The sequence below is a fragment of the Electrophorus electricus genome, chromosome 3 (genome assembly GCF_013358815.1).
Source record: "Electrophorus electricus isolate fEleEle1 chromosome 3, fEleEle1.pri, whole genome shotgun sequence".
Lineage (NCBI taxonomy): Eukaryota > Metazoa > Chordata > Actinopteri > Gymnotiformes > Gymnotidae > Electrophorus > Electrophorus electricus.
In genome coordinates this window covers 15,715,445-15,733,504 of record NC_049537.1, presented here as the reverse complement: position 1 = coordinate 15,733,504, position 18,060 = coordinate 15,715,445, and the positions used below count along the sequence as shown (strand labels likewise).

Genomic DNA, 18,060 nt, shown 5'->3' with positions numbered 1-18,060 from the left:
AACACCAGTTACTCCACCATCCCCAATCTCTTTCTCAGGTAACCTTCAATTTAATTCAAATTTGTTTGTATAATGCTTTTTACAACATGTGTTGTCACAAAGCATCTTTACAGAAATCATATACCCAGAGAATTCAGGTCCAGGTCCCTATTAAGCAAGTCAAGGGGACAGTGGCAAGGAAAACTCCCTGAGAACATGAAGAAGAAACTTTGAGAGGAACCAGTGCTCAGAAGGGGAACTCATCCTCCTTTGGTCAACACCAGATGGCAAACTAATAACATGAATTGCTTTTGCTTATAACTAAAATGTATAAGAGTAGTTTACAACCCTTAAGAAATAACTAAGAAATATTTGGCAGAAGTACTCAGATTATTCACTGGAGACCAGTTCAGTGTCTGCACGGGAAATATAGTCTAGCAGGAGAGCCGATAGCTAGACTTCTCAAAAGTCTCCATGGCACCCAGTAACAGTTTTTGATCTTTTCAGGAGAGTAGATAGAACATGCAGATGATCCAATAAGGTACAGCTGGAGGGTCCTTGTTGGTCAGGCTGGTCTGAAGAGCAGACAAACAGGAACTCTCCTAGAGGGTTGAGCTTACATTAGCATCTGGATAGACAAGAGAAGCAGTTGTTCAGCTCGGAGTTAGTTAGCTCTGTTCAGAATGCACTGGACAGTTTTATATGATTAATAGAGTACAATAGAATGTTTGGCAGAGCTAGCTGAAACAGCTTAGCTAAAAGGGGAGAGTCAGATGTAGCACAGACATGAGGCCTCCCTGAGACATCAATGCCCCTCCACTCTACTGTCAACAAACCTGTGTGAATGCGAGATTGGTAGGATGTCAGCACCAACATCTCACTTTACCTTCATTTTCTGTTTCTATGAAACTGAAGATCTGCACCATTTATCTAACATGAGAATTTATTTCCAAAAGCTTGACCAAACAAATAAGGTTTCAATCTAGACTAAAACAGAAACCGAGTCCAGTGTCCATGTTATTCCACAGCAGGGGGAATTTGTATGAAAATGCTCTTCATCCTGATGTAACATTCATAATTATATGTAATAATAGATAAGCAGCATCTTGTGATCTAAGTAGAGATCATGGTTCATAATACAAAGTAAGTTTGCTTAGATACTAAAGAGCAAGGCCACGTAGAGCTTGCATGTTACTATGGCCACATATGTCAATAACAGAATTTTATAATCAATGCATAATTTTAGGAGTGGAGTGTTGATAATATGGGGGGCTAAGATGATCCGACTTTCTGGGTCTTGTAAGCTGCCACATTCTGGGCTAACTGAAGTTTGTTAAAACTCTTACTAGAACATTAAGTTAGCAGGGCAATACAGTAGTCCAATCTTGAGGAAAGATAAGCATGAACTAGTTTCTCTGCATCATGTACAGACAGTGCATTTCTGATCTTTGCAATATTTCGAAGATGAAAGTTAGTTACCTTAGTAATATTACCTATATGCACATCAAAGGACAGGTCAGGATTGACTGTGACAACAAGGTTTTTCACAGTTGGGCTTGGGCTATAGCAATGTAGTTATCCTCTGGCTCCTCGAAAAGCCTTAAAGCTACATGTATTAAAGACTGGTAAGGTCAGTAAGGTATTTTTTACCTACTGATAATAAAATCCAGAGTTGAAATCAATTCTGCATGAATTAAAGATCATGTCGGCTACAACTCTTGCATCCTACTCTTTTGCTTTTGGGGAAGTCACATCGGAGCACCTTTCAAAGTCTGCTGGGGCCCCGAGGGGTCCGGTCCCCTCGCTTGCTCTCTCGGGTGTATGCTGCACTTGTACAAAGGATGGATGGTGCCAAAGAAAGGCCACTTCTTAGGCTGCAGCTAAAGGTTAGTGAGATGTTCTAGTGAGAGTGGGCATAGCAAGATTTTAGCCTTCTCTGAAGCTGCAAAAAGCTCAATGTTACTGAATCACACCTGTCCCTTTTGGGGCGAGGACTTCATTGGGCACCCCATATTAAGTAACAGAACAAGACCTCTCTTCCATGGGATCATTCACTCATATCCTAATGCTCATTTCTAATATGCACTTCTAGGTATCTTAAGATGGCAAATAGGACAAATTCCAGCAGGACTGGTAAATGTTAATGCAGCTTTGATTGTGCTACCTAGTTACAAAAATTATTCATTCACTATTGATCATTGTAACCTTTTTAATGTGAAATACTTCAAGACCCATTTTTCAGTAGAACCATTATCTGCCTGTGATGGTCCGTTATGTCTCTTGAAACTGAGCTGTTTTTCTGCAACCCTCTTTGAAAACCATACATGGATATGGTATAAGGAGCCTGCTTCCTTGGGAACTGGAGAGCAAGAAAATATCTTAACAGTTCCACAGAGACACCTTGACACTTCTTAACCTTTATTTAGCCATCATGTAGGAATCCATCATGGTATACTAGCATTTATTATTCCCTGTTGTTTGCTTAAAGATGGAATGGTAGCTGTCCACCATCCACAAAGCGGCAGCAGCGGTAACAATCACAGAATGAGTCATCTAATTAAATCATGTTTTATCTTTATAATGATTTTTCTGTTACTGGTCTAGCTCCTTGAGCCCACATTGTGGGTATTTTCGTTTGGGCCAGGTGCCCCCAATTAGATTTTTCCAGTTTATCATATGTTTAACACTGTTATTGTTTTTTGAACACTTGTTTTTTTGTGTGTTTTTCCACATTCCTACAATTTCCCCATATGTCCAATAAGAGAAGAAGTCTTTATTGTCAACACACTGGTGTACAGTGAAAATTGGTAAGCTATAACATTTTATGAGGGTGGACAGCAGTGACAGGGAGATTGCAACAAACAAGGGTTAGCTGACCTAGTCTTTTTTACTAGGTGTTAAACATTAACCATGGAGAGTCAGCGAGAATATACTCACATAATGTTATCTGAAACTCTATACCAACTGTCTATTTATAGCAAAATCTATTTGTCTATTTGTGATTTGTAAGCCCTAAACATGTTCCTTAATTAGCAGACAATCTATTATTAGGCTGTAATTATTTAATTAAAATTATGTGTGAATCTTGGACACCTATCTGATTTTTGTATAGTGCTTTAACAATAGGCCATTCCATGAATTTTATTAGTCCAGTAAGTGATACCTTTGTAAATGCTTTCTGTTGATAAACAATAGTGTTTCATGTAAGGCATGAAATGTTACTATTTTATGCTTATATTACATACAGAAGACTTTCTACAGTTTACCTGGGAGATTAAAAAACGTGCATATCCCTGTATGCATCGGACTAGTGCTAGAAATTTAATGTGATGCCACCTGCTAATACAGGTTGGAATGGTATCTACATCCTTACAGTCTCTTGGCACTTCAATTTGAGGCTCTCTTTTGGAAATTGTGGTTCCTTAAACTGCCAGAGCACATTCATCCACTAATTAACCCTCCTTCTTGGTTCTGAATCGGTTGCAACGAACAAATCCACATCAAATTCCAACCAATTTTTAAAAGAAACAAAAACCCCCCAATAATTTAAAAAAACTTTATTCTTTGACCTGGTATAAATGCACACCAAATAAAATAATCTGTGGATTTTACAGTCAGATTTTTGATGATGTTATGATGTTGTGTACCGTGGGGGGTGGGGGTGGGGGGGGGGGGTAGGGACAGAGAGACAAACAGACAGATGGAAAGAAACAGAAAGAGAGGTAGAGATGGCTACAGCAGGCACACACATATACACAAACCCCTCGAAATGGACACCTGTATTTCTGGACTTTTGCATGGTCACAAGCCATTAAGTCTGCAGCAAATTAACGGATATGGAGAATAATACACCAACATGCAGAGTGACACAGCCACATTTTTCTCTTTTTCATTAGGTAAAAACTAAGTACAGCTCTTAGGAAACTTTCTGTTGTTTTTGTTTTCCCCCTTAAATATAAATTCTGAAATATACAAAAAAAAAAGCATGTTATACATTTTTTTTTTCCCTTTGAGTCTTAGAATTTCAACCTTTAGATGTAGCCTACATCTTATGAACCTCCACCTGACTAGATTACAAGCTAGCTATTATAGGGTACCAGTCCCACATGACATTGAGAGAAAGGAGAACAGAAAGGTCAGCAGCAGATTAATTATATCTTTTCTAAATGCAGTCCAAGGCCCTTCTACACGATACGCTGTATTGCCCTTAAGCCATGGATAACAGCGTACAATTGGTACAGTGTGAAAAAATTATAAGTGGTGGACTAGGAATGATGGCCCAAAACCTTCAATGGGAAACCCAAAACCCCAGCTGACTGTAAGCCCCCAGCCTCCTGCCCCAAGCCATCTGTGCTGTCTCTCGGTGTGTAGTACTACTACTCTGTAGCATGTTAGGAGATAGCACTAATGATGTGATAAGTTAAGGCTTTTTTTTTTTTTTTGAGGACCTGAGGATTTTAAGACATGAGACGAGGCACAAACGAGGTGAAGAGAAGCTCTGGACGTGTCACAAACTAAACGGTGAGGCCAAGAATGAGATGGCAAGAGAGCCATGTGAATGTCGATGTTGTTTTTGTGCAGGTGACAGCAGAGTTCGCTGATCAAGTCAAGGAAGTCGAAGCAAAGAGTCTTCAAAGAAGACCACCTCCATGTGCAGTATAAGAGACATTCTTGTAGGTTCCTAGTCTGTCACTGTTACCTTCTTTTTCCCTCTTTTCTTCTTCTTTCTTCCCAGCAGAAATGAATTCAGTTTAAGGATCCACTCGGGGTGAACGCTTAGAAGTCCTGGACAACTCTCGGTGTCTGGGCCCCTTAAGCAAGATCTATGTCATCTTACACTTTGTTTACTGCCACTGCTAAGGACTAATGGGTCTTGCTTTAAATGGTAAAGGATTGGAATACCTGCACTTCCCTATGAAACATTGTAAATGACATGCATCTACAACAATTTCTACACACCCTAACCTCATTGGAACAACAGAGGCCATTTGATCAGCTAGATCAAACCCCAAAACAGGATGAAAATGTAGTTATGGCATACAAAAATGAATAAGATGTATTCTAATATATATATATATATATATATATATATATATATATATATATATATATATATACACACACACACACACACACACACACACACACACACACATATATATATATATATATATATATATATATATATATATATATATATATAGTGTATTATCTGCTTTGGTAACAACAAATTCATGTCCACCGACAGGCATCCTGTTCTGAACAGTCATCTGAACCGCAAACCCATATAATCATTCCGGTATGTTCTTTCCTTGGGACCTGTCCTTCTGACCTTTTTCCTTCTATAATATGAGCGGGTTTGATTGGGTGGAAGTTTTCATTGATCCGTCCAAGTCTCTTCTCTCAGAGTCGCCTACCTAACGAGAGTGTCTCGTCTGGAACCGGGGCACCTGGGCTGCTTTTTGTCATAAGGACGTCCGGGCTGTGAGGGACAGGGCTATTGTACTGAGTGCAGAGAGAGTGGACACACTGGAGGCAGATCCGATTGCGTTGGGACCTGGGGAGGAGCAAAGACAAAAGGGAACGTGAAAGGGTGCTTAAGGACAAATGCATTTAAGGGCAAACACACTGAAGCTGAGTGAAGTGGATGGATGTGGGAAGTCTTGGGAATTTGGAGATTATCTTTGTTGAAACAAGTAAAGGCAACATAACCACAGAGGTCACTAATCATTATTTTGAGAACAAATATGCTGTTTTATTCAGGACAAACACAAACCACATTTGGTGAGTGAGATGAATTCCACACTCAGTACAATCAGACCAAACACCAAAATGTTGAAAGCACGAACGTTGAATAAACTTTAAAATGTTGAAAGCACATCATCATAATAATTCATTAATTCAGTAATTCAGTCAATATTTCAGTAGTTTTGTGATGCAAAACTAATAGTTTGATGCGCACATGTTTTGCCAGTAGCTGGATCTGAACATAATTGTGTTCTGCATAATCTTCTCCTATTGTTGGTGTTTAAATTAGTGCACTCGTATCCTGATGCACTACCCACAGGTCCTCTTCCAAAGATATGTTTTTAATAGTTTGAGGAGGAGTAAGTACCTGATATTCTTGGGATGGTGATTTGTCTGCTGCTGCTTCCTTCTCCTCCCTCCCCAAATGGTTTGATCTGAATGATGTATTCCTCGTCAGGAGGCAGAGACAGCTCCACAGATGTGGTGTTTGTCTCCATGACTCGAGTCCGACTATGACGATTCTGCTTGTACAAAACCTACAAGGGAAGTGCACAGGTCAGAGGAGCGTTCTTTAAGGTTTTGCAAGAAGGCTAAAGTTTGAGTCCAATGATTCGGCAAGCAGAAAGATCCATATTTATGTGAACTTCATAGTTCAGTTTCAGTTCTCTTATTGATGGAGCTGAAATGGACTGCAAGCAGGTCAGTTCCATTATTGACAGGAAAAGAACCAGAATGCTGCTCACCTTATATCCCGTAACCTCCGATTCATTCTCCAGAGCTTTCACTTGCTCCCAATTCAGAATGATCTTGGAGTTGGATGTGTTCCACATGACCTTTACAGGGGGCTGACTGGGAGCTGGAAATGAATGGTAGAAGAAATACTTTTAGAGCTTTCCGAGGGGGGGGGGGACAGAAAACACTGTAAATCATTTTTCTTTACCAGTAATTCTGTGCTAGAGCATCCATCGATTCACCTCTTGTAGGCACATTTCTAAAACTTGTTTGCTTACGAGGCTTCTTAGTTGTCACGTTGACCGCAGTGCTTGGTGGCCCAGTTCCAGCGGTGTTGTAGGCCCTCACTGTTACATAGTAGGTGCTGCTCCCTCTTAACCCCTGAATAATGGCTGATGTCCGATTTCCCACCGTCCTTAGGACACTAGCCATATCCTCTTTCTCCTTCTTCTCCCAGTATCTCAACTGAAGAGATAAAACCATAATAATTCCTTCATGGCCAACTCAGCTCTGATTTATGTAAAAAAAAACAAAACAACAACCCAAAACTGAAATGCTTGTCCATATGATTAAAAATTCACACACACACACACACACACACACACACACACACACACACACACACACACACACACACACACACACACACACACACACACACATGCATACATATATACACAAAATTTCTGTCAAATGCCCCTTGCAGATTAGAGTTTCTGCCTATCAGCTTCCCAATGGAGAAGGAGATTTGGAGGTCTGGTTAAGTAGCCACTGAAGTGTAAGAAGTATTTAAATGACACTGTCACGGGTGCATCATGAAAGGTGACATTTCTTAGCTGTCGGGTTTACTGATAATACCTGTCTGCCTCTCTCTCCCAGGATTGTCCTGGGATTGCCCTGGGAGAGAGCGGCAAAAAGGCTGGAGGAGAAAGCAGCAGGTGCTGACACAAATAGGATATGTCCTTCTGCTCATTGTGGAACTGTTTGCGGAGGATGAACTGTGCGGAGTGCATCATACACCTCAGTGTCTGGGCCTCCTTAAAACTACATACTGCCTTTGAATTCCCATGTTCTGTCAACTTAAAAATACATGCAGTCAGCAAACAAAGCCAAAGGTCAGTGCTACAAATTCAGTTATATATAAATAAAATATAATAAAATTATATATATATATATATATACACACACACACAAAGGGGGGGAATAAATATATATATATATATATATATATATATATATATATATATATATATATATTCCCCCCCTTTGTGTGTGTATATATTCCCCCCCCTTTTTTCTTAGCATCATAAAAATTTGCTGCATCAGCACTGGCAGCACAGAGGTAATGGAGAAGAAAGAAAATGAACAAAACAAGTGCTTCAGGACCAAGGAAGACATGAAACCACTTGCAACATGCTATTAGGTGGGTTATCCGCTGCCCAAAATGCATGAACAACTTGACAGTCATCAATACTGCAGCAGAGCCAAGATTTAAAGCCTTATTAGTTACTCAGTGTAGCACAAAATCCCACACTCAAGCCACAAACACAAACATGGATTTTTCTGAGGGGTGGGTAATGGGGGGAAAATGAAAAAGAATCATTCTTGGGGGTGAAAAAAAACAAAACACCCACAGCACATTCGGTGCAGCCTTTGTGTGCTACGCGGTTAAAAACACAATGGAACAGCTCCATGATGTCACTTAGTATTAAAAGAATAGTTCAGCCACAATAAATGGGGTAACTAATAAAGAATAAAATCTAGTAAGCATTCGTTTTCAAAATAGCGTTCCTAGTCCTCATTCAGAAATACTGCTACAATGTATGTTTTAGTGCACTTCCTTTCCCAAGTACACCTGACTTAAGTCATTCACAATTCATAAGGCTTAATGAGTTTAAATGGATGTTGAAGCAGGAAAAAAATGCAAAAAAGAAGTACAGGTAAGGGCTCCTGTTGGACTGAGAGTCAGAAACGCCAGCATAATGTAAATTAGGGCTTCCATTTAAGCTGTTCACTGCTAGCAGATGGTGCAAATTGAAAGTGAGTGCGGCAAATGAGTGACTGATGAGGATGTGCATGCGCAGAGCCAATGCTTTTAAGGGTGGGGAAACCCCGTCAGTTGGGAAGGCTACTCATTCAATCTCATGTTCTTGTGGTTGGGAGTGGATGGTGTGTATTTATCCTTCTGTGTTTGGCATTTTGATTCAACTTTGGAGCTTGCCAGAGCAGGTGCTTTATGACATTCTGGGGATTTGCTTTTATCAAGTTTGATTAAAGTTTCAGGGTTTCATATTGATTATTGATTAAGTATTTTAAGAAATTCCAAGTGTCATTTTTATTTGTTTTATTATGTAATTTAGAAGTATCACGTGCACTGAATGAAAGTACATCAGGGTGTGGGAGATCTAAAGCATGCTTTAGTCTCTGTAAATATTTAATGCACCATTTTGCACATTTCATTAGTTTGGTTTAAATGAAAGCTAACTGCATCTATTTTTCTTTGTTGATAATATGGCTAATGTTTTTTTTTGGTTTTTTTTTTTGTGTATCTTTTATGTACAGGGTCATGTTTTTGTTCCTACTTAGATTTTTTCCTGTGTGTTTCCATGACATGATTTTATACCATAGCTTCACGCTTATTGATCACTTAGTGTGGCATGTGGTTTGAAGATTTTTAAGGAACAACTGAAGGCTTTATTTATAAGGATCTTAATTCCCATATCTAATATTAGCCATGCATGTGTGTTACGTGATTCCATTTGACACTGAGACCCAGAACTAGACTAGTTTCATTGCTTGCTGCCATATTTTTTTGTCCATAAAAAGCTGTTGAGTGAAACCTGATTCTGGTGGTGGTCTTTTTTAAAGGACACAAGGTCATACCTGTTACACATAGCATTTTATGCTATTTTTTTCTTGTACCTCATAGCCAAGAACACGCCTTCGACTCGTGCTCCAGGGGAGGGCTTTCCACATCACCTCCAATTCTGATGCAGAGAGGCTCTGTGCACGAATCCTGGTCGGTGCTCTGCCCGGCTCTGAGATCAGAGAACAACAGCTTATCACAGTTTGATCTGCCACACTCCTGAGAAAGAGCACCTCTTTTCCACTAATCCAGTGGGGAGACAAAGTGCAAGAACTGATCAAGAGCACCATGACGTCAGTGGAGTACCCCCAGGGGTGAGCTTAAACCATTAAAAATGTCTTATGATGAACCATAATAGGTTGAGCCTCTTATCTGACATCTCAAGTGTCTTGTTTCAAATGAAAATGTGAAATTAAACCAAAATATAATTCTGTATAATCAGAATTAGCCAAACAGGAGCATTTAACCATTTAAAAGCATGCTTTTTTGGTGCAAGGGTTCTTTAAGGTATTTGTAGCATTGCAAATATAGAGGACATGCACTGCAAGATTAGTTACAAAGATGTATGCAGACCCACCCTCCTCAGCAGAGTAGATGGTAACTACAGGCCCAAAAGGTCCTTCGCCCTTGTTGTTGTAGACTCCAACTTTGACCTGGAACTTGGAGAAAGGCTGGATGCTTTCATTCTTGAAGACGTATCTGGAGGCTTCAGCCGAGGGCACGGCTGCTTGCATCCATCCTGTGGCACCGAAAGGTCGAAATGCGACCACGTAGCCAAAGCCCGGGCCGTTCTGAAGTTCCTCTGGGACAGGCTGCGACACACGTGCACACGCACACAACCCAACCCCGCAGACCAGTAGACATGCAAGCACATGTACCCACGTGCACACACACACGTGCCAACATGTATGCATAGACACACGCACACACATGCAAACACACACATTATTAGCCCCCTCAGCATTGCAGCTCTTTTAGAGTTAAAACCCATCATAGCCTCTATTTCACCTCAACACTTTACAGGGTGTAGCATTTCCTTTACCAAGTGTGGTAGGCCCTAAAGGCCCAATGTTTAGACCCTGGCACGCTCATGTCTGAAATGGGAGCCTAGCAGCTGACTCCGCGGATGGCTTTTCCTGACACCTGCCAGGCCTTGACGCCTCACATGCTATGTGGACTGACACTCTCTGCTGGGAAGAGAGCAGCAATTCCTGTTCTGGTCTTACATATCCAGAGGCAGGCATACAGTGAACTGCATCTTCTACAACTGGCTGCTTTTGGTGCTTGTCAAAATGTAGATGGGAAATGGTCCCTAGTGCATCAGACATGTCTGTCATAGAAAGGGGCTGCGTTTCAGATTGTCGGTGTCAAATTTGATCATTGGGCTCTACTCGGTGCAGCCTGTATGTGGCCATATGTGTTTCCAAAGATGTTTGCCCTATTGCTCATAATTTTAAAAGCATGCTCATTAATGCTGCTTTTTAGAAGAATCTTACACGGCACTGCAAACAGAATTATTGAAACCAAATTAAAAATGTAGAAACAGATAGAAATAAGTAAGTAAACAAGGATTCTTTTGAAGGATTGATTTTCTGGAAAAGAAAACTCAAAGAAATGGGAGTGGTAAAGCTGCTCATGTTACTACATCACCTTCAAGTAAAAGATACGTGAACGAACACCACATATTCTCAGTTTGTTACGCCAACACACACATGTGCACCTGCTTTGAATATCTCTGCATGAAGTAAATGAATAAATGAAAATGTAAATGTAATCAAGCACTCTGCCTGCACCTTGCTGCTAAATAAGACACTTTACACAACAATTTACCAAAAATGAAGCCAAGAATACAGACATGCAAGTATACACAAGCGAGCGTGCCCTATCTTTAACATGGTGGGAACAAATTAAAATAATGAATAGGATTAAATGTGCTACCACTGCAGTAAAAAAGGTACTGAAGTATTGAAGTTATTATTTCAAAGACAAGGCACTTGCAGAGAATTCCATCATTTGGCAGTGAAATATTTTAACCTCAACAGACACTGCCGACGTTTCTCACACTTAGCTCTTCAAAACCAGAACAATAGAAAATCTGTTATAAAAACAGAATGACAGACAGCAAATATAATCTTTTAAAAATTGGTTCACAGCTTGTTAGAAAACTTCTTAATCTTATTAAGGGCTCAAAAGCGTTTCTTAACTTTCTCCAAGTTATTACTTCTCAGTTATTGCTTTTTAGCAAAAATGATATTGCCATGCCTTACACAAACCATTTTTTTACTGTGATTTCCAAAAGCCTAGATAAGATGGTGCCTAGTCATGTTCTGGGATTAGGTTTGTTTATGTGAATTTTAAGGAGAAAACAGAACTGACTGTGTCAGGAAAATCACATGAATGTTAACCTACCTTATAAGAACCTGTAAAATAGTCCTGGCATTTACAGGACATTTACAGCATTTAGCAGAAGCTCTTGATGTCTCCACTGAAGTAATTGGGACAAAGTAAAGTAATATGAAATACAAAATCAACAACTGAAAGAGTAAAAACTTACTTTTTGGTTAGTGAGGTAAAAGATAGGGTTAGGTTTAGGATTAGGATTAGATTCCCATTACATAAAGGATTAGGATTCCTATTACATAAAGGTGATTGCATATGTATGATCCACATATTAGAGGTATACTCCTGTAGCTCACCTTGTAGAGCAGGAAGAGTATGGTACTAGTATCACTAAGGTCATGAGTTTGATAAATATGTAAGTTGCTCTGGGTGAGTATGTCTGCCAAACTCTGTAAGTGTAACTTTATAAAAATTCACATAAACAAACGTGGGAGTGCGTGCACACACACACACACACACACACACACACACACACACACACAGTTGGCCAGATTACCTCCCAAGTGATGACTAACTCTGAACGACTTCCACCTCCTCCGCTCACATTAGCTGGAGTGACTTTCGGGACTATAGGAACCAGGAAACACACACACACACACACTTAACTAAGGTAGGCCTGTTAGTTAACCCTTACTTCCACACCACAGATTATATTTAACGTCATTATGGACATTAACACAATCAAGATAAAAAACAGTGGGCCAGTATCACTTGCATTAACAATGAGTTCACCATTATGCATTTCTGTTATGTATTTAACTGTTTATTGTCTATAATCTTTTTCTCTTTTTATTTTGCATGTCATATAACATGTACATCATGCAAAAACATTATTTGTCCATATTGTGCATCTCTGGACTGGATCAAAGACTGAATTAAAAGTTTCCTGGCAAATTACTAGTTTATTTTGGTAAAATATTTCCAAAGGTGCAGTAAAATAAAACGACACCACTGAGTGCACCCATAATGGATCTCAATGTGAGCTTACATGCAACCTGCCTGCAGCACGTTTGGTTAAGCCATCTGAAAGAGCGGCATGTGTGTGGTGCAGGTATAGTGTGCATGCCCGAGAAACTTACGTGTGGCCTTTGTCCTCGCCTGCTTGGAGGGCTTGCTCGGCTCGCCGGTGCCCAGCACATTGCTTGCCAACACCCTGAACTCGTACTCCACCCAGGGGCTGAGCTCGATTACTGTAGCTTTCAGTCGCTGACCCCCCACCTCCTCTGGCACTGGCAAGGAACAAAGCACAGGCGGTTAATCAGGAGCTGTCCCGCCGCTAACGGCAGCGCTCTGGTTGTGCACAAGACGATAGCACAAACAATATGTTGGTCTGTGGCTGGAGAGACAGGTGGTGAAATGCCTTACAGGAAAACAAAGACCATAACACCAACACAAGCCATGCCTGGGGATCGTTAGGTTAGCAACTGTTAGCAAGGCTGCATGGCGACCTAACAAGGCTTTAGTGCTGAAGGATTTGTGTAACAGCTGTATATTTTAGTACATATGGAGCGTAGTATCTCTGCATAAAGAACATAAATGACTGCAAAACTACACCCAGAATATCAAAGTAACTGTCATTTTGTGATCACTGCTCACGTCATGTCCAAGTGATATTTGGCAGTGGGGGAAAAAACCAAACAAACAAAAAACAATGTCATTGGAATGTGGAGTGGTGGTGGTGGTGGGCGGCAGCATGGTGCAAATGATTTGATCAGACGCCTGCTGGTTAGAGGCCATACCTGTAGTGACAGCTTGCCAGCCCAGGGAGAAGGGGGTTCTGGCCTGGATGGTGTAGGCGGTAATTGGACTGTGATTATCAGGCCCGGGCTTCCAGGACAGAGTGGCGGTGGTATCTGTGAGCTCTTCCACATGGATGCTGGTAGGAGGCCCTGGGGGGCCTGAAATAGGAGGCAGCCACACACACATGCACACAAACACACACAGACACAGACACAGACACGCACACACACACACACACACACACACACACACATGGGCATGTTGTCTAAAGGCTTTCTTATCAACAGCTGCCTAAAGCAGAGAGGTCCAGCTTATAAGTTATGGCAAAAGGTGCCTTTTGTTTGCTTGAATCATTCCAATTAGTTATAGCTTCCTCCCTGCATCAGCCCGAGCGAGAATGGTTTGAGCCGGCATTTCTTAGGTCTCTAGGTCTCTCCGAATATTCATAGTGCACGTGGGTGGGAGTTTTTATTTCTGCAGCACTGCGTCATTGGCTTTATGAGCGTCTGTGAGGTAGCTAACAGCACAGATCCGCAAAAATGGGGATGATGCAATGAAAGAGAAAAGAGAAATGATCCCAAACATAATCTGTAAATATCATTTAGGCACCTGTGCAAGTGCACAATATTTATGCACTGGGGTGTTATGGGTGTGACAAAGTGTACATCCCTCCATCCTGGAGCTCTACCCTACTGAGGATGGATCTCACCTGGGTCAAGTCACCATACATGAACGTACCGACTGGCTGGACCAGGTGCTTTAAGTTAGGTGTGGGATTGAACTTTCGGAAGGAGATTCTCCAGGATCTTAGACAGATGTCCCTAGGGTGCTGTACGATACGTTTTTGCATTGCGGTTGGTACCTCTGACGATCAGGTCCGTGGCAATAGAGCTGCTGTCCACCTTGGTCTGCACAGCACAAGTGTATTTTCCTGCATGCCTCATTTGGATGTTCCGGATCATGATGTCACCCGAGGAGCGCTGTGGGGCAGAGTTCAGGGAACATCAGTCACTTATAAAAACCTGTGCTTCAAGATCCATCCACCAGAACCCACCCCCAGTCCACAAAGTCCATTTGAGCAAAAGCTTGAGATGACCTGGACATTTGGCTCTCTGCACTGATTCTTAAACTAAGAGGAGTAGCAGCCTGAATATCATTTGTGTTTCTCTCAGAAGTGTTGCCTTTCATATACACCATTCCCCATACAGTGAATGCACCAAGTAATGCGCGAGGGCTTTTAACGTGAAAATTAAGTGCACCAATTTCTTCCAAACTTCCTCACGGTGGAAGACTGTTGTGGTCTTACTGGTGTCCCATAATATGCCTTGAGTTGAGAGCCAAAACAATGAATCGGCTGAAGCTGAAGTAGTCATGCAATTCCAAACAAAAAAAGAAAGAAAGAAAAAATAAAAGATTCATGAACTTTTAATGAAAATCAAATAAAAGTGACTCTAAAGTGCTATAATAAACATGAGCACACGAGAAGCCCGATCTCACACTATATTAACACATTTCAGCATGTCATTTCCCATGCATAATGAGACTTTAATATTGCTAGATTCCTTTTTTTAATAAAAAATCATGCTCAAAACCTTCTGTGACGAATATAGCTGGAAACACTGAAAATGTTCAGGTGACAGTGCGAATCATTGCCACAGACTAGTGACCAAAGGTAAAAAGGTAAACCCAGCTGCTCTTTTGAAGTACATGCATGAGAAAGTGTGCATATGCTAGCAGATACGCACTAGTCTTCAGCACCGCTCAATGCAAGAGACATACATTTACAACACCAGTACTGTCCAAGACCAGAAAAATCAATAGTTTTCTGTCCCTAACCCTCGAACAGTTGCAGTTTCTTGGAAGATAAGAGTATTATAAATAATGCATTAGCCTTTGTAAGATAGAAAAAACACTAGGGCCACTATTCATTATGGGTAACAGTGGCAACTGTGGCCAGGAGAATAATGCATTCATTACTTATAATATGATTCCCACTATACAGCTATTAGAAGTACAGTAGTTTGAGTGCACTTGACAATAGCTATAATGCATTGTTACTTTGCTGTGAAAGTGATGCCCTAAATCTGTCTATACATTTTGCATGAATACTCGTTTGAGGAAAGTCAGCGAATCTTTAATGTTTTTGACATGAATAGGAGTGTTGGGATTAGTATGGAACAATGTAATGGTCCTTATTGGAATTATTCATTCATTATAAGCGAGCACTGTGTTTGACATCTGTACTTACTCCACCGACTTTCTCGAAGTATCCACCATGGTTGCCAAAATGAATGAGCTGCTCATTGAAGAACCAGGTGAACTTGAGCTCCAGTGAGGGGTCGTGGGCCACTTGGCAGGGCAGGACGATGCTCTCGCCCACGGTCACGTCCAATGTGGATGGCAGGGTCATGATGACGGTTGCCTCTGCAAAGTACAGTGTACAGAATTCTGCTTAATGCTCATCGTAAGAGCTAGCAGGCTGTGAAAACAACACAGCAATTCATCATTTGGTTGGCTGTCGAAGGCAAGTGCTTGAAATGTCCTCTTTACTCTGCATCATGCCCTACAAGGATAGCAAAGAATTGGCTGAAAAATTTGCCATTTCACATGAGCTGTATGAAAAAAGTAGAGAACATTCTCTGCAGAAGAGTAATTGGTGAGAGATGGTAGGCAGAAGGACGGCAGACCCTTCAAGGGCCCTCCAAGCTGCGTCATGTGTCACTGTTGGGGCTCCACCAAAGCCCTCGGAAGCTCTGTCTGTGCTGCCCCAGAATGCAGTGCTCCCTGTGTTGTGAGGGTGCTAGTGCTGTTTTGGTGCAAGGTGACGGTGAGAGTGGGGTGCAAGGCTGTGTTTCTTTCTCACAAAGCTCTTCAGCACATACAGCATATGTATGGAGAGGGACAGTGCAAAGGGACTGAGGTGGGTAGAGAGAGAGAGAATAAGAAAGAGAGAGAGAGGAAGAGAATGGATTTGAACTGAATCAGAAAACTCAAAGCTTTTTGTCCAACTGCAGAAGACCTCTTCAGCCTCATGGGGGTGCTGTGTGTGTGTATGTTTATATGTGAGTGGAATTTTTCTCCTGGACTAAATTAAGCATGGAAAACGACACCCCTATGAAGGCCCCGAATTTAGGTGGAACGTATCAGCTGGCCCATCGGCTTTCAATCTGCAGCTGAACATGTGGATTGTATTATAGGTCCCCTACATACGAAACAATCTCCCTCATCTCTTTTCTGATATCAGACGGTGATGGCAAGGCTATCAGGAGTGCTGCCGGGGGTTTTGTGCCAGACACAATAGGGAGGCGTCACTTCTTTTATTGCGCGGATGAGATCCCACTCCGACCGTCTGTCAGAGTGGCACAATGGCTGACAACACCGTGCAGCATGGTATTCTGATGGCAGCTCTTAAAGTGGATCTGCAGGCACTTTCATTCGACATGGGAATGTGTTGTCGAGAAGAAGGAATGGTCCTTGTGTCGGAAAATGCCGCCCGATGCCTTGTGAGAAGCACACTTCCAGGAGAATAAGGAAAGGTCTTTCGTTTCCAATCTGAGGGGACTTCCCTCTCTCTTGCTTTCTTTTTTCCGTGAGCTGTCCTTCCATGAAGAAATTTCCTTCATTATTGGTCTTTGTCTTTCCAAAGCGATGGGAGATCCCCTGATGGGAGGAAGGATGGGAACGAATAAATAAGGAAAGGTTATATTTAAACAGTAGTTATATTTAAGGTTATATTTATATTTTATATTTTAGGTTATATTTAACCAACCTATCAGTGACTAATCTGTTTAGATATTTGTAATGGAACAGCACGTTCTGTGTGAGAATATAGGGTAGTCCAGGTTTAGGCTATGCTCTACATACATACTACAGTGGACATTTAATAGAGCTCGCCACCCTGGTTGGGTAGTTGGCAAACCTTCTGATGCAAGATGAACTCATCTGTGCCAGACTGACCCGGGAGGCTGGCTCAGGAGACACATACGTGGAAAAGGGGCCTTATTATCCTACTCCATCATCATTTGTGACAGATTGCATGGACGACCCCTGCTTTATGAAGCAGACACTCCTGCCAGCACTCTCAAGTATAATCTGACTGATAGCCATCAATATAATACCTTGTTATGGACAGACGTTTGGCTCGCAGGATGGGTGGGGTGGGGCGGGTAGGCAACCTTCACTCGCTGCAGAGGTCTATCAAAGGCAAGGTGAAAAGATCTTCGTCACTCTGTCAGATTCCATGGCTCTCTCTGGGGGGCAGAGTTGCCGGCTTCTAGACCGAGCGTCGGTGGATGGGAAATTACACAGTAATCGGGCTAAAGGGAAAGGTCAGTGGCAGCAGGCCACGCTGTGTTTACACGCCACCATTTAATGTGGCTACCAGCTCAGGGCGCGGTGACAGGTCGGACATGTCTCAATCTGCAGGCTCCTCTGTGTCACACACACATGCACGTGCACACACTCACACACACACACACACACACACACACACAGAAAAGGTGTGCTCATGAATAATGGCTAAACCCTGCACAGTAAAACCAAAGTGAGGTAATGCTTCCATATTCCCCACGTTGCTCATCTGGTTCCACCTCTCC

At 41.7% G+C, this 18,060-nt stretch overlaps 1 protein-coding gene across 5 annotated transcripts in view; it reads right to left on the bottom strand.

The window, feature by feature from the left end:
• Positions 1–543: 543 nt before the first annotated feature.
• cntn4 (contactin 4) overlaps positions 544–18,060 on the bottom strand; it is a 105,916-nt gene continuing 88,399 nt past the window's right edge. For 2 of the 5 annotated variants that reach the window (XM_027005015.2, XM_027005010.2), the window contains exons 13-23: positions 15,714–15,889; positions 14,328–14,445; positions 13,465–13,623; positions 12,805–12,954; positions 12,222–12,292; positions 9,903–10,137; positions 9,382–9,497; positions 6,702–6,924; positions 6,471–6,583; positions 6,095–6,263; positions 5,196–5,536 (exon numbers count right to left, since the gene is read on the bottom strand). In XM_027005015.2, the coding sequence (XP_026860816.2) occupies positions 5,445–5,536; positions 6,095–6,263; positions 6,471–6,583; positions 6,702–6,924; positions 9,382–9,497; positions 9,903–10,137; positions 12,222–12,292; positions 12,805–12,954; positions 13,465–13,623; positions 14,328–14,445; positions 15,714–15,889 (1,622 nt within the window). In that variant the 3' untranslated portion in view covers positions 5,196–5,444. Of the gene's footprint in view, positions 608–5,195; positions 5,537–6,094; positions 6,264–6,470; positions 6,584–6,701; positions 6,925–9,381; positions 9,498–9,902; positions 10,138–12,221; positions 12,293–12,804; positions 12,955–13,464; positions 13,624–14,327; positions 14,446–15,713; positions 15,890–18,060 lie in introns of those variants that run through there. The other 3 variants (XM_027005011.2, XM_027005014.2, XM_027005013.2) reach the window with 3 other exon arrangements.